This window comes from Schistocerca gregaria, chromosome 1 (assembly GCF_023897955.1).
Source record: "Schistocerca gregaria isolate iqSchGreg1 chromosome 1, iqSchGreg1.2, whole genome shotgun sequence".
Classification (NCBI taxonomy): domain Eukaryota; kingdom Metazoa; phylum Arthropoda; class Insecta; order Orthoptera; family Acrididae; genus Schistocerca; species Schistocerca gregaria.
In genome coordinates this window covers 1,066,220,094-1,066,237,395 of record NC_064920.1, presented here as the reverse complement: position 1 = coordinate 1,066,237,395, position 17,302 = coordinate 1,066,220,094, and the positions used below count along the sequence as shown (strand labels likewise).

The 17,302-nt window shown below is 38.1% G+C and overlaps 1 protein-coding gene across 1 annotated transcript in view; it reads left to right on the top strand.

Annotated features, from left to right (window-relative positions):
- The window catches only part of LOC126281377 (inter-alpha-trypsin inhibitor heavy chain H4-like), a 126,392-nt gene that overhangs the window by 94,947 nt on the left and 14,143 nt on the right, over positions 1-17,302 (top strand). Inside the window, exons 8-13 of the mRNA XM_049980299.1 lie at positions 1,322-1,442; positions 8,639-8,832; positions 9,654-9,845; positions 10,703-10,897; positions 11,008-11,199; positions 17,155-17,293. Coding sequence (XP_049836256.1) covers positions 1,322-1,442; positions 8,639-8,832; positions 9,654-9,845; positions 10,703-10,897; positions 11,008-11,199; positions 17,155-17,293 — 1,033 coding nt within the window. The remainder of the gene's footprint in view (positions 1-1,321; positions 1,443-8,638; positions 8,833-9,653; positions 9,846-10,702; positions 10,898-11,007; positions 11,200-17,154; positions 17,294-17,302) is intronic.

The window sequence follows — 17,302 nt, the reverse complement described above, 5'->3', positions numbered from 1 at the left end:
GAGGCCTGCTTCAGCCTGTCATGATTCTCAAAAAACAATAAAGTCATTAGGAATAAGAAAATCTCCATCAGCACTTTGAAGAGTTACTGCATAATCTAAAGGCTGGTGTTCGGTGTGCAATGTCTGGTGTCCACACTGTAACACTATTCTTTCACCAAATTGTTAATGCTAACCAGTATCTTCCGACACTTTTCAGTTCATATGTGGATCAACTCACAGAAAATGAACAACTGTGTAGATATTGTGAGAGAGATGGAGCAACAGCACAAACTACCTTGACAACCTTGTCATGAGTGCATGAGGTATTGTCTGAGAAGAGCAAAATCAGTAGAAACAAGAAACAATCCTCACGCAATGGAAGAACAACAGCAGAACAATGAAAACTCTACTGTTGCTATCCCTCTGTCAAAGCTGCTATGTGTATCTCCCAGTTTGATAAATTGAAAACAGCCTTGTATCAGTGTAATGGTTACAATTTCCAGCATATTCTGTGATTTTTAGTAACAAGAATTAATCTTTCATCAGTCTTATTGCAAATATTTTTCAGACCAGTTTTATTTTACCTACACTGTACTAAGACGTAAGATGAAATGGGGGAAAATGTAAAAATCATTATCTGCAAAGGTGATTGGAAAACCATAATCGATTGTAAGGATTCTGAGAAAGTGTAGCATTTCTGTAATTCTGCAGTATACTGATCCAAGATTTAAATTCCTTACAAAGTAAGGGACATGCTGCTTGGATTATACCAGGTTGGTATTATCCATACAAAAGAGTAACACAGGTGCTTGTGGAACTAGAGAAACCCATAGAGGAAATGCATGTTGTTCTCTGTTAGTTAAATTTATTGGACTGGTATTCAAGAAAAAAAAAGTGTGATACTTCTGCAGCCACCATTTCATGTATTATTCAGCAATCAAGAGAATAAAATAAGAGACATTAAGGGGGATGCTGAGGCATATAGGCAGCAATATTTCCCTTGCTCAGTGCATGGATGGAAAAGGACAGAAATCATTAATGATGGTATGAAGTACACTTGGTAGTAAACACAGTTCTTAGTAGTTGACATTCCAGTTTGTCATTACATTAGTGCCATTAAACTTCATGAAATGTAATACTGAAATTTTTGTCAGGTCATTCAACAGCATGAGGAAATAAAACAGTGGTACAGAAATTAATATTTGACTACTTTCTGGCAACATTTGTCCATATTCCAAGACAGTAATTACAAATTCATATTCAGGTTACTCATACTGTAATAACTTGTTCATTGAAGAGCAGCAGAAGCTAATGCTTCCAATACCTTCTTGCTTCTAAACAGGAATGGTCACCTCATCAGCAGGATTCTGTTGGGCTTAGGCCCAAATGTTCTACTTTCAAAGCAACTTCACTAAATATACAGTTGGCAAAAGATTATGTTAAATCCATGGAAGCCACAGGAGGTAAGTGTAGGTATTACATTACCATCATTGTTTTTATACTTAGTATTACATACTTTTAGTTGGATTTTGGTTAATTACAAATTATTAAAAGTGCTGCTTAGAAGTTTTAAGAGAAACTGACGGAAAAATCCATTGTTGAGCCTGTCAGAAACTTTGTCTGCAGTTGAGGCAGAATAATAAGTAAAACAGTTTCATAATTATCCCCATCACACTCAGGGCCAGACGTTCAGTCACTATGTTGCAAATACAAATAGAACTTCGACTGCATAGTGGAAATATTTTTACCACAAAGACACTACATACTCTGTCCCTCTCCTCCTTCTGCTGCTCTCTGTTCTTCTCCTCCTCCTCTTCCTCCCCCTCCTCTTCCTCCCCCTCTTCTTCCTCCCCCTCCTTTTCCTCCCCCTCCTCTTCCTTTCTCTCCATCCATCTCCAACTTCAACCACCACTTCTATCCATCTCCTCCTCCTCCTTGTCTCTGTGCCCATCAGGTCACCCCCCAGTATTTCTTTCCATATGCTGTTATGTGTACCAGGTTTGGTTGAAACTGATCCATTGACTTAGGAAGAGATATGGAAAGCACACACACACACACACACACACACACACACACACACACACACAGGCAGACATATTTAAAGGCAAAGAGTTTTGGCAGAGATGTCAGTCGAGGCGGAAGTGCAGAGGCAAAGATGTTGTTGAATGACAGGTGAGGTATGAGTGGCGGCAACTTGAAATTAGCGGAGGTTGAGGACTGGTGGATAATGGAAGGAGAGGATATATTGAAGGGCAAGTTCCCATTCCGGAGTTCTGATAGGTTGGTGTTAGTGGGAAGTATCCAGATAACCCGGACGGTGTAACACCAAAGCATGTTTAGCTACAGGGTGATCCTCATTACCAACAAACACTGTCTGCCTGTGTCCATTCATGTGAATGGACAGTTTGTTGCTGGTCATTCCCACATAGAAAGCTTCATAGTGTAGGCAGGTCAGTTGGTAAATCACGTGGGTGCTTTCACATGTGGCACTGCCTTTGATCGTGTACACCTTTCGGGTTACAGGACTGGAGTAGGTGGTGGTGGGAGGGTGCATGGGACAGGTTTTACACCGGGGGCGGTTACAAGGGAAGGAGCCAGAAGGTAGCGAAGGTGGTTTGGGGATTTCATAGGGATGAACCAAGAGGTTACGAAGGTTAGGTGGACAGCGGAAAGACAATCTTGGTGGAGTGGGGGGATTTCATATAACTTTCTGAATACAATTACATTATTATTATATATTTACAATCATTTTATGCTAATAAAGAATAATGTGACACTTAAATGATATTTCTGTGAACAGTTGTGAATACATAGCAGGATATGTAACCACTTTTATCCAGTCCAGATTAGCAGTTCATCATTGCATTCAACAACTAACATTTATTATGATAGTTCTTGGTGTAAACAATAACAAGAAAAGGCAAATCAGAAAGGAAATATTACAATGTTTTATCACATAAGAAATTGTACCTTTAAAGTAAAATGAAAGTTCTTATAGCCCTGAAACATATATAACTTCCATTAAAATAAGCTCCTCTAAGAATGTGATAAGTATTATTTGGAAGGTATTAAAAAGTAAAAATGAAAGAGATGGTGCTTGAGCAGTAAATAACGAGCTCATCACAGATGGAACTCAAAGATGGGTTTTAATCATTTATTTTCTGTTGGTAGCACATAATTTAGGACTGAACAGTTTCTTAGCAGATAAAAAAGAGCATTTCAAAACATGTTTCACTAAACTGAATTATGTTTCACATGTCTAAAACAAGATTTTAATGTTACCATCATTCTTAAAATTTTCTAGAGCATATGGTGAAGTCAGTGACCTATTATTGTTCAAATAAACTTTTTAATATATTGAGATAAAAATAGCACTTTTGATAATGACAGTTTCTCAGTCTGATTTATATATGCTGCCACATAATGACAAAGACAAAAAATAGTAAAGACCTGCTAAATCATCTCATGGTTGTCAACATTTTCAAAACTTTTTAGTAGAACTGACAGATGTCTATATATTATCGATAATATCAAACACTGTGAGCATTATGTAAAACCTGACTTCTACATATCTTCAGTGCAGTAATGTAATCAATGTAAGTAGGTGTTGTAAACTGAGTTTCTCTTTGATGGTGCACAGCTACAGTGGCCCAAATAATCATATGCACCTCAATGTACCACAAATTTCCATATTTTGTGACAAATTACTTAGTAGCTCTTAAATAACAATATGTTAAAGACATTTTTGACTTTATTTCAAGCCCTTGAAGACCATTTCATTTGGGGTATGTAGCAGGGACATTAACATATCTTCTTCTTTCTCTCTCTCTCTCTCTCTCTCTCTCTCTCTCTCTCTCTCTCTCTCTCTCTCTCTCTCTTTTTTTTATGACATGTTCTACAGACCTGAGGATCTTGTATCTGTAGTCTAATTCAGAGACGAACTGTTTGTGTTAGAAAGAACTTTCAACCTATAGACTATGTTAATCTTGATATGATCCACATCTACTTCTACAAACATACTCCACAAGTTATGGTGCCTGGTGGAGGGTACCTTGCACCGTTCTTAATCATTTCCTTTCCTGCTTCGTTCACAAACAGGGTGAAGGAGAAACAGCTGTTTATATGCCTCTGTAAAAGCCCTAATTTCTCTTCATTTGTCTTTGTGGTCTTTAATGAAATGTATGTTGGTAGTAGTAAAATGTTCTGCAGTCAGTTGGTCCTCTAAAATTTCAGTTCATGAAGCATCTACTTAACACTCAGGTTTTGATCATACCAGCCAGTAACAAATCTAGCAGCATGAATTGTTTCAATGTCTTCCTTTAACCCAAACTGGTTGGGATCACAAACACTTGAGCAGTAGTCAAGAATTTGTTGCACTAGTGTTCCACGCATAGTCTCATTTGTGGATGAGCTACACTTTCCCAGAATTCTGCCAATAAAACAAAGTCAGCCATTTACCTTTCCTACTCCTAACCTCATCTGCTCATTCCACTGCATCTCACTTTGCAACATTATGCCTAGATATTTAAACAACATGACTGTCTCAAGTAGTGCACTGCCAATACTGATTTGAACATAGCAAAACTATTTTCCTATTCATCTGCATTAACTTACATTTTTCTACACTTAGAGAAGCTGCTATTCATCACCCCAAATAGAAATTCTGTCCAAGTTATCCTGTATCCTCAGAGAACCAATCAATGACAACACTTTTCAGTACACAGAAGTTGCATATTACTGCTCACCCCGTTACACTGTTTATTTTTATATAGCTCAAGTTCGGTCCTATCACATTTTTTTGGGTCACTCCTGACAACACTTTTTCTTCTGATGAACTCTCACCATCCATGACAATGTACTGGGTTCTATTACTTAAGAAGTCTTTGGGCCACTCACATATTTGGGAAACTATTCTATATGCTCAGATCTTTGTTAACCGTCTGCAGTGGGGCACTCTGTGAAACGCTTTTCAGAAATCTAGGAATATGGAATATGCCTGCTGTCCTCCTTCTGTAGTTGTCAACATATTGTGCAAGAATAAGGCAAACTGAGTTTCGCATGAGCATGCTGATTTGTGGCCAGAAGCTTTTCTGTCTCAAGGAAACTGTGATGCATTTCAATCAATAAGTTGTGTTCAATGGAAATATTTTGTGACCAGGTAAAAGCTATTGGCTTTTTTGTGATGTAACTGTTTAATTGTTATGGCAATAACATAACATTTAGGATGGGAACAAAAAAAAAGGGAAAAGTAACCTCTTGCCTGTAGATGAATGATGGATGACATGTAGGAATACTTAACTGTCTAAAAATATATTGATCTTTAATGTACTATGGCAAGTTTGACCCCATGGGTGAAATTGCCTGGTCATTTTCATTTGATTGCTTGGCAAAGGGTGGTCAAGGTTTGTGAGTAATGCTGGGCATTCACTGTTATCCCATGCTGAAGGAAGTGAATCAGAAGGGGGCCATCTTGGTCAAAGAAGAAGGCTCTGAGGGGCAAACGATTCACCTCAGACAATGATGTCTGGCTGTATGTGCAAAACTGGTTAACATCACAGCCCCATGAATTTTATGAGACAGCCATTCACTGCCTTGTGTCTCAACAGCCAGGGTCAATACTTCTAACATACAGGTGCTGGTTTCTGTAATTATGCCTCCGGCTTGTTTCTTTTTGAACCCCCCTTGCATTACGATTTTTTCTTATATAAATTATGCTGTGATAGATGTATTCATTAGAAACTGTCAGAATTTCTACCTTTTTGAATAATTCTTTACAGTGTGCCTTGTTACTACTATTCATTAGCATTCATAGAGCTCTTTTCTGTATATTGAAAACAGTCTGTATGTTTTCAGGAGTTATTCCCAAAACATTATCCCATAACTGAGGACTGAATGCATACAATGAAAGTAGGCTACTTTGAGGCATGAAATGAAATACTGCACATTGGTGCAAGGAGTCACAGGGCATAACATGCTAAGGACAACCTCTTTGCCAAAATTATCACATGTTCTGTCCATTTCAGTTAACAGTCTTCATTCATCTCCAAGAATTTTGTATCAGTTACACTATCTAGTACATCATTGTTTGCTTTTAGTGTAGTATCTCTGGGTTTCTCTATTCAGTTGGAATTTTATATACTTTATCTTTTTCACATGTAAAGTTGCTCTGTTCCTTAATGACCAGTTGTGGACATCTCTAAGAGGTTCATTGGATTTTTCTGTTAACTGTGTTGAATTTTTGTCCATATCACTATGGAGCTGCAGCCAGTTTTCCAAATGTGACTTGAACCAATTCTTTGCCATACCCCTTATCCCTCTCCATTCCAATTAGCATAATATAATTCTATGGTAAACTGTGTCAAATATCTTCGATGGGCCCAAAAAAGTGCCTGTTGCTTTGTCATTCTTGTCTGGTGCTTTGAGTATGACTTTAGTAAACTATGCTATAGCTGACTGTGGCACAGTATACTAAAGTCATACTCTTAGCATGACTGTGCTATAGCTGACTGTGGAAGAGATCCCTTGGTAGGGCATATTCCGAGGTATCAAGGGATCACCAATTTAATATTGGAGGGCAACGTGGAGGATAAAAATCGTAGAGGGAGACCAAGAGATGAATACACTAAACAGATTCAGAAGGATGTAAGTTGCAGTAGGTACTGAGAGATGAAGAAGCTTACACAGGAAAGAGTAGCATGGAGAGCTGCATCAAATCAGTCTCTGGACTGAAGACCACAACAACAACAGCTGACTGTGCACCTCTTGTGGATCTGAAACCAATCTGTTCATTGCTGAGAAGGTTGTACTTATTTAAGTACTTCATTAGCTTATTTTTCATTATGGTTTCTACTGATTTGGAAATTCAAAATAACAAAGATTTTCTACATTTTCCACATCACCATTTTTAGCAGGTATTCTGGAAAGTAGCTAGATCTGAAAGATTCATAAATTATTATTGTTAATGTGGTTTTTTTGTTGTTTATACATTTATTAAAGACACTTACTGGGATCTCATTTAACCCTGTGGATTTTTTATGCTTTAATTGATGTATTACCTGTGCCACTTCTTTCTCTGTTGGAAATTTCTCTTGCAGTTTCTTAGCAATGCCAATGAAGTATTCATTGATGAAGTTTTTTTCAGGTACAATACCTTTCTATAAGTTCTCCTTTAATTTCTGTAACATTCTAAAAAAAAAAAAGTGGGCCAGTCCAGCTATTTTTGATGGATGTGTGACACCTTAGAGTTTTAGAGGATTTTCTGATAACTCTGGTCACCATTTTTTTTTTTTTGGTCATGTACTTATTGAACATTTTGTTTACATTTGTTTCTCCATATACTTCCTCTCATTTCTCATGTTGTAACTGGGATTATAACTGACATAGGTTTGATTCTGAGACTCTACATGTGCATTCAATTAGCAGACTTTTCTTCATAAATATTTGATTTTAATATCTGACACAGATTATCTAATAGGCCTAGATTTTGAAGTAGTAGTAGCTGGCAGTGCTTTCTTTCTATGTGTATTGCTACATAGTCTATTACTGAGGAAAATGATTTGATCACTCTAGTTGGGCATTTTATGAGAGATGTTGCACCATAGTTGCAAAGGATATTCAATGAAACAATCAATTTTTGAGAAAATAATTTAATTGGATGGACAAAAAATCCACTCACCAAGCGGCAGCAGAACACATACAACCCTCTTTTATGTGCATGTTCTGCCAGCACATGGTGAGGAGATTTTTTATGTATCCAGTTTAATTATTTTGTAGAGAATATTCAAGCATATACTACTGACATCATCTGATGTCATTGCAATGAAATTTAAATCTCCATATATGACAATGTTGATTTGTGGACTGTATCTTGTATACATTCTGTATGAGTTTTGAGAAAAAAAAGTCTGTGTTATCACTGGAGGATCTATACAAACAAAATACAATTAATTTTTTTGATGTGCTGTTTTTTGTTATTTCAACCACAGATCATTCAAAATTTTTGTCTTTACTTAATGCTATAAGGTATTTTTTAATTTTAAATGTAATACCTTTTTTCACTTAAATGTGTGAACCCCCAATCTTTCTTAGAAATTCTACTATGAAAGGTGGAGTTCATGTACTTATCTGAAAATAGGTATTAAATTTAAAACTGGAAAAGATCTTATGGCATTAAGGGAAGAAAACATTTTCTAATTATTGTCTTTTGCTGTTAACAAATACTACTACTGCCACAAATCATTGTATAATTGTACACTATTATGGAGATCATGCAAAATAGCCTATAAAGTCTGAATAAACTACAGAACACTAGAGCTACAGATGCCACAGCTAGTACATAACAAGTAGCCTTCAACATCTAAACTAAATTATGCTCATTGGGATAGCCCTCTATTAATGTCATAAAGTGTCTTGTTATTGTAGTATCCCTTGCTTATTTTTGTATCTTGGTATGTTCAGCTCCTGTAAAATTGAGCACTGCGCACTGACTGAATTGCAATACTGCTTTAATTTTCTATACATATTTGTTGACAAATTAGTACCTTTCCTTATTTTTGTAGTGTGATATTCTTTTATTTGATCTCATACTGCCTGAAAAACTTTCATCATATTTTTTTTATACTTATTGTCATGCACCTTATAATAAGTAATTTTCTTATAGGAACTAATATTTACGAAGCTTTGAGGAAAGCTCTTCAATTAGCATCAAAGAGGCAATACAACACAGAAAACAAAAAGGCAACTGACCTTCCTCAACCAATGATTCTCTTCCTCACGGATGGTGTTGCCACCATAGGCCAGATCCGTCCTTCCAGGATTCTTGCTGGAGTAAGGGCACATAACACAGAGACTAAGGTATCTTCCAGCTCTTACCTTTTCACTCTTATTAACTGATGCATGATGTTTTAGCAGTAATCTCCATTTTGTACATACCCTACCTTCTACCTTTAAGCTCTCAGATTTTCAAATTTTGTCTGGTGCAATCCCCAACAATCAGTCTTTCCTTCTCAACCCATCCAGTAAGTCTCCCATGACCCAGGGTTCTGGGTGGCTTTTCCAAACTCTACTCCTTTCACAAACTCCACAAGTCTTTCTCCTTCACCCCTTCTTCCTTCCCCTTCAACCCTTGTGCCAGAAGAAGGAGCCACTGGCTGCGATACCTAGCAAACTGTAATGCCTTTTATATGTGCCACTGCTTGGTGAACAGATTTTTTATCTACCCAGTCACTTATAGAGACTGAGATATGTTATCCATTAAAGTGTGAAACATATTTTCCATGAGTGGATTGTGATTTTTGTATATTGTAATAAAAGCACTCACTTGTATGCCAATATTACATCAAAGGCAATGACACCGTCACAAAAAATTAGGATACTATGTTCCACTATATCGAAGTATAAAGGATTTGAAGTGTTGTTTGAAATTGTAGAATAAACTCTGTGAAACCAAGCAAGTGGAAAGCAATTGCCAATTTTTACAAGGGATTATGAGGTGTTTATGAACTATTTTGACAATGAGGATATCTTTCTTGAACCTGATAGCGCAACAGACCAATAATAAAAGACATTTCATACAGTAAAGTGCTGCAAACTGTTTATATGTCTCACTAAAAATAAACACTGAAGTGCACAAATTTACATAGAAAAACATGTTTTCACTTTTATTTCTTTTATAGGCAACTGTTTTCACACTGGCTTTTGGGGACAATGCCAGTTTCATTTTCCTTAAACGTTTGGCACTGCAAAATAATGGATTTGCTCGTAAAATTTATGAAGCAGCTGATGCATCTCTCCAGCTCCAATCATTTTACCAAGAAATCTCATCACCTGTTCTGTCAAACGTAACTTTCAATTATGTGAGGTCAATGGTGAGTTTCACTGTCATAAAAAGAGACTTACAAAGTAATAAACATGTTATATGTAAACAGTTAAAATTTTTCACCCATACCTCAGTATTAATCTATTGTTGTGTGCAATGACATGAGACTATATTAAACAGTAAGTAAAGGAAGAGAATGTAACATTCTTGCTCCAGTGTTTTGTACAAATAAGGATAAGAAAACAAGTTGTTTGATGAGTATGGTACTTCATTATCTGTCCGTAGGAAACATTCCTGAAAGTAACATTACTTAATCTTTAGTTTCAAATAACAATGAAAAACCAAGTACCCATGTAACAGAATACTGATAAAAGTACTGAAGAAATGAAAGGCCCATAACCTTTCAGAACCTAGATAATAGATGGAGAAAATATTTAATGAAACAGTATTATTCAAAGATGAGATGAGAAATGGTTAACTTGTGATTCCATTGTGTTTTCTTTGAACTAGGAAACATTCCTGGGCTAAATTCAAACCTCTATCTCAAGTGTCACATAGTGTGAGTGCATGTGGCATTGTTGATGGTCATCTGTCCATTGTATGGGAATGTTAAGCTCAGCAGCTCCATTGTTGCTGTTAGAGAGGAGTAGGCTACATGCTACCACCAGGTTTCCCCTCTCCCTTCCATTCATTTGTATCAACACAATTGTAATAATAGACTGAGCAAGCACTATCAGTCATCTACACACCACAGATCCATGGTTGACACATCGCAACAGGATGAAGGAAGGCAATGGCTAAGCATCCTCCAATAGTACACAGCAGGAATAAAAATATGAGATTTGTGCATCTGTCCCCAATGCTAATTTCCTAAGTGTGGGACTGATTTTGACTTTTATTACATAGGTAGATGAAGCAGTTGTGACTCAAAGCAAGTTTCACTCATTCTACAGAGGAAGTGAATTGGTTGTTGCTGGTAAAGTAAAGAAAGAAAATGAAGATGATCACACAGAAAATATTTTCCCTGAAGTATCAGCTTGGAGCTTTGGCAAACATTATCAACAATTTCCAAGTGAAGTTATAAAAGAAAAGAAGCAGACTGTAAGTACTATCACATTTTTATGTATAACAACACTAGCTATGATATTTCGTATGATACATTTAAAAATCCATTGCTTTTCACTAGAGATAACTGGGATAAATTATTTCAGAAAGACAGTGAGAGCAGCTATGGAGTTCTGGAAAGATTATGGGCTTATCTATACGTCAAACAACTCCTTGATGAGGCTTTAGTATTGGAAGAAAAAGATGAACACAGTCAAATGCAGTTGCAGCAGATTACAGTGAACAATGAAAGTGTAAAGCCTTCTCCTAAAGAAATGGCACTAAATATTGCCTTAAAGGTAACTGGAATTACTTTGCTTAGGAACACTGAATTTTTTCTATCCTTATAACATAACTTTCCATCAGTAGTCAGTGCTAAGCAATTACAAGGACACAGTTACAAAATAATGTAAGTATTTTGCACTGATAAATGTTAATGTGAACATTCAATCCTCAAATAAGTACCAGGCATTAATTCCTGACCAATAATTTCAAACTTGTTATGACTAATCATTCAAAAAATTGTTGAGACTTTTATTCCATCTTCAGTTATTTTTACACAATGTTCAAAGTTGTTTCACTTTGAAACTCTAAATAAAATATCTTAATGTGTGGCCTCTAGGAAATTGAGATATTACCCAGACATGCTACATGCACCCTGTTGTCAAAGTAAATTAGGGGACATCATTTCCTGAGAGACACGTTTACTGCAACCGCAAAATTCAAATATTCTGATCATTTATTAGCATATCTAATAACATACATGCAAAATTTTTATTTTATCATTTGGAGTTACCAGATTACCTGCTACAATGCTGTAGGCTCTTGCTAAAAACTTTGGTGCCATTATACAGAAGGCCTGTTTAATAGATTCATTTAATCTGCCTGAACTGAGTTTATAATCTCAACAAATGTGACATCATAAATTGATTGTATACATTAGTAACTGGCTGCAACAAGTTTAAGAACTCAGACAGAAAAATGCTTAAAGGCTTAACAGTAAGGTCCAAAATAAAGCCTGCAGCCTTTATGTTATGTACCAAAGAAGAAATAATATTCCTCACCAGCAGATACTCTTATGTTCCTTTTAAACATGTTTTGCATTTCTCAGTAAGCAGGAAGTTGATAGTGCTTCATGTGAAGCCACATAAATGTACTGTTTGAAGTTTTAGATAAAAACATTGTGGCGATAATTGATTGTCAATGACTCTGGAACAAGGAGTGGTCTATTCTCGGATCCAGTGAGCTTTGGGAAGCACTGTGACTTTTGTTGTTTTCGCATGCTGCGCTATATTTTCTGTAATCATCTGCAGGTGCTATTAATACAACAAGAATGCTTGTTTTCCAGTGTTTACTCCACAAGAACAGATGACTCTAAACTTCTTTGCTATGCTGCACTGGGTGCAGCACACACCTGCACTTAAGTCTGCTACTGGATTCTGTGTTCACTAGGAAGTTTCTTCCGCCTGAGATTCTGGTTTCCTCTCTCTGGAGTTTCCACCTCACTCCACTATGGACCACTGAGCTGTACAGGTTTAGGGTCCACACACATGGCTCCCCTTTTCCCAGTGTGGTCTGTCACTACCTGCATCACACACCTATGATGCTGACTTTATTGCCAATCCTGCTCTGCCGTTTAATTTGTCTACTTCTGCACCAGCCAATAGGACACTCGGGTCAACTACACTGGGATAACCCTGCATCTATCTGACATACCATGCTGCCCAGACCTTGGGTGACATACCAGCCATGGTTCTGCCACACCACTCAGCAGTCAATTATTATTTCATGCCTTCCTCCAGGAATCCATACACATAAGTTGTTGATGCTTCTGCATTCTGTTTTCTCATGGCCATGTGCTGCCCCTTCCTACACACACCACAGATGATGGATCTCTTGCAGCACACCTCAGCACTGTTACTTTCGTTTCATCCATCTTGCTTTGTACAGAGCAATGTCTGCTGCTGTGGTTGGCGTACCAGCATCTATACTTCCTCTGTCAGCTGGCAGAGATCAGGTGTGGGTTCACCTACATGTAATGACTCCTGCTTGAGACACTCTGTCTTGTTCACTGGCTTCATTGAATACTATTGTGAATGGTATGACACGTAAAACTATCACAACAAACACAAATGGCCCTCCAGTGCATCATAATGCATGCCACCCCTTTCCACACAGACTATGCATTGCTGAGACTGCAGTGGATGAACTTCTGCGGGCAGGCATTGTTTGATCTCTGGACAGTAATTGGTCTTCCTCCAGACACTTAGACACCAAGGACAGCACAGTGCACCTTTGTTGTAACTATCATCATCGCATTATGTGTACTGTAATTGGCAATAATCCTATCCCACAAATTCAGGACTTGACCCAACTACTTAGAGGTGCACACATCTTTAGTGTTTTCGACTGCCACAAGGTATATTTACAAATACCTATGGAACACAGTGACATACCAAAAAACAGACTTCATCAACCTTTTACCTTTACAAATTTTGTTACATACATTATGATTTCAAAAACGCAACTCAAACTTGGCAACCTTTCATAAACCCACTTCTCTTTAAGTGCCCTTACTGCTACCCATACCTAGATGACATTCTCATTTTCTCCTCCTCTGATGAAAAACATGAGCTACACCTGGCCATGGCACACAGCTTTCTGGCACGTAATGGAGTCAAGATAAATCATGATAAATCACAACTCTGAGACACCTCTGTTACCTTTTTTTGGGAACAATGTTTCCTATGAGGGTTTATTGGGATGGCTCCATCCATGAACTGCCACTCCCAGTGAGTTTTTGCAAAATTCCCTGTTTTTTGGGAACCATCAATTTTTACAGACACAGTTTGCCAAGGTGGCAGCTAGGGTCTGGCAACATATTGAAAGCTTTCGAGGATTTCAAAATAACTTAAGAGCAAGCCATCTATCTTGCCCTCCCTTGCCAAACACTTGCATTTGTATTATGGCAGGCACAAGTGATTTCACAATAGGTGCCGTGCTTCAACAGTATATTGATGATACAACTCAGCCACTCCATTTTTTTGGAAAACACTTTCTACAGCTCAATGCAAGTGGTCAGCTTTCAACAAGGAACTTCTTACAGTGTATGAGGCCATCAAATATTTCCGTGCAGTCATCGAACGAAGGAACATAACAATATTCACGAATCACTGTCCCCTCTCAGATGCTAACTGCAGTCCTGCCATTGACTTTCCTCAATGCAGGTGTCAGTAGATGGATCTCATTTGTCAGTACATGATGTACATCTGATGTATCCACAGCTCAGAAAATGTGGTGGCTATTTCATCTCCTATTAATTTTGGTGACCTGGTTGACTTACAGGGCACTGGTATCAAACATCAGAACCTACATCGGACCTCTTCCACTTCTGTACAGATAGTTTCTTGCAACCTACTGGGCTTGGTCAGGCCATTATGGTGTGATACATCCATGGGCATCACTCAGCCTATTGTCCTGGTTGCTTTTCGTCACGAAGTTTTTGCTGCTTTGCATAATCTTTCACATCCTGGCACTAAGGCTACTACACAGCTTATCACTGAATGCTTTGTGTGGCCAGGTGTGAGGAGTGGCTGCTGGGTGTGGGCTCATGCCTGCGTACTTTGTCAGCACAGCAAAGTTGTCAGACGTATGCAGCCTCCCCTAAGCAAATTTGACATCCCCTAGAGGCAATTTCCAACACATGCAGCTGGACATTGTCAGGTCATTGCCCATATCTGATGGTTTCAGATATATTGTGTCCATCATCAACCATGTTACACAGGAGATGGAGGCAATCCCTCTTGGGAACATTACAGCAGATTCTGTAGCACGAACATTTGCAATTTCCTGGATAGCTAGATTCTGGTGGCCTACATCTATCACGATCAATCAGGATAGGCAGTTATAATCACTGTTATTTAACAAACTCTGCATGCTCTGTTGTGTGGATAAATTTTGCACTACAGCATACTATCCTCAGAGCAATGGGCTCATTGAGTCTCAGCACAGGACTCTGAAAGCGGTGTTCATGTGCCATGGTGGTGAGTGGTTCAATGCCCTTCCCTGGGTCATGTTAGGAACCTGCACAGCTTGTAAGGCAGCCATCCGAGTGTCACTTACCAAGGTCCTATCTGGTGAGACATTAATCCTCCCAGCTGAGTTTGTCGACAATGTTGCAACTGTCAACTTATCTGACCTCCCTGCTCTTGTCAAGCATGTCAGGTCACCTGTATAAGCTATCCATATGCCTCCTCCATGACCGCATACCTGTCCCCAGGTTTTCTTGCACTTGGCCCTGGACTCACGCGAGTTTATTATGTTACAGCATGGCACACTCAAACTGGCACTACAGCCACCTTACTCTGGCCTGCATCAGGTATTGACACACATGAATAATACCCTGGACATGCTCATCAATGGACAGCATCATACAGTTTCACTTCAGTGGGTTAAACCAGCTTGGACAATTGAGGAATCTGTCCCACAATCTCTTGGATTGAGTTCTCCACTGTCACAGGATGCCGTCAGTCACTCAGTGGTTGCATGTGATAATCCTCCTCCTCCACCTCACCCAGACTCTGTGTGTGATAATCTGCTGCATCAGGTTCAACCACGCATTGCACATAACATTGCACTATCTCAAGTGCTGCCATCTGCTGTTCCCCAGGTGTGCTCTAGTGTTTCTTCCAAGCTACAGTATCTTTGTCCCCCTTCTCCTACAGCACCCCCATGACTATCAAGATTTGCTTTTATATCCACATTTTTGGGAGCCCAAACAATGGGCTTTCCTTACAGCTCCAAGATGGGTCATCTTCATCCTCCATGTGAGAGACATCTTGTGGAAAGCCACATCCACTTCACATGTAACGATCCTGTGCAGAATCCTGTTCCAGATGAGGTGGATGCAGTTGGATTAACAGCAACATTCAGCTCTAATGTTGTCTCAAGATGTGCGTCCTCTTCTTCGCAGCTCCCCCAACAGCTTGGTCCAGTTCACATGTGCAGGTCGATTGGTCTTGCCTCCCTTACTCTGCAAGAACTGATCCAGCCTTGCCTTCTGTTCAGACCAGCCACAGCATGGGTGGTCACACTACCTTGCATAATTAAGCAACACCTGTTCAATGGCCTACAACACTCCTGTTTTTGACAGTGCTCATTTCCTCTCCCAGTGCTCCACACTCCAGGGGTAGTGGGCTCTCTGTGGGTTAATAAAGAGTGTTTGATTGTAAGTGTTGGTAATTTCTACCTGGGAACTCATCAGCAATTGGGAACTTGTTGATAGAAAGCCCACTTCAACTGAATGGTTTGAAATGAGGGACGTTTTCCAAAGGTAGCTATATTTCTTTTAATATTCATCCACATGTACAAAGTACTCTAGAAGTAATTCTTACAATTTTCAGTGCGAGCACATTAGTATTATTACAATTGTAGTTTCTTGTTAGTATACATTACAGAAGCATCATATAGTAGCTGGCTTCTTCCATCAGTTACAGCATATGAATTATTTTATTAATAGCTATTATTTTTGAGTAACTGTAGTATATATTTCAGAATAAAATTCAATCATCAGTTGCACAGATATTTTTATTTTGTGTTACTAGTTTTGACAAATTAATTCATCATCTTCAGGAGCCTACAAAATTTGGGATATTATAAGTCATTAGGCATTGCCCACACTTTATGTAAAGTATAAGAAGTTAATTACTGAAACTTACCTAGTATAAAAATATCTGTGCAATTGACAACTGAATTTAATTCTGAAATAATGTATGTAATTTAACTTGTTCACAGTCCTGAGGGTGTTGGAGTTTACAGAACACAATTTGTGATTGAATTCTGTTAAAAGTATGTGAAATTCAGGAGTTTTACTCTTATTATTTCTTTCCTGTAAAGAAGGTGTAAGGAGCATGCTTTTGGTGTCTCATGATTCAAAGTACCATTATCATTAACTAGTAATTTGTGTAGCATGTAGTTGTTCACACAGTTGCTTCTCATTACTGGATTCATTCTACATTTCAGAATGTTGTTGTCTGTTCTGGAAACAACAGAGTAGTTAATGAGTGGGAGTAAATTTGATAGTGTCTGATTGTCTTAATATGTTTCTATTACATGATTTTTATGTTAAGAAAGCCTATTTTTTTAATTTATTTGCCTCTAGCTGTGCTTAAGGGTTCTTTTAACACAAGCTCATTTTGCACATTGACATGTAAAAGAATTTATGATAAGAGTATGTTGTTGATAATTTTTTCCAGTATCAGTTTGTGACTTCTGTTACATCTCTTGTTGTGGTAAAACCATCTGCTGGAAAAAACAGCACTATTACTTTCCATTCTCAAGTGCCAAAAGATGCTGCAGAAACTATGGATACCGCCCCATACCACAACAAAATCAGTAAGTTTC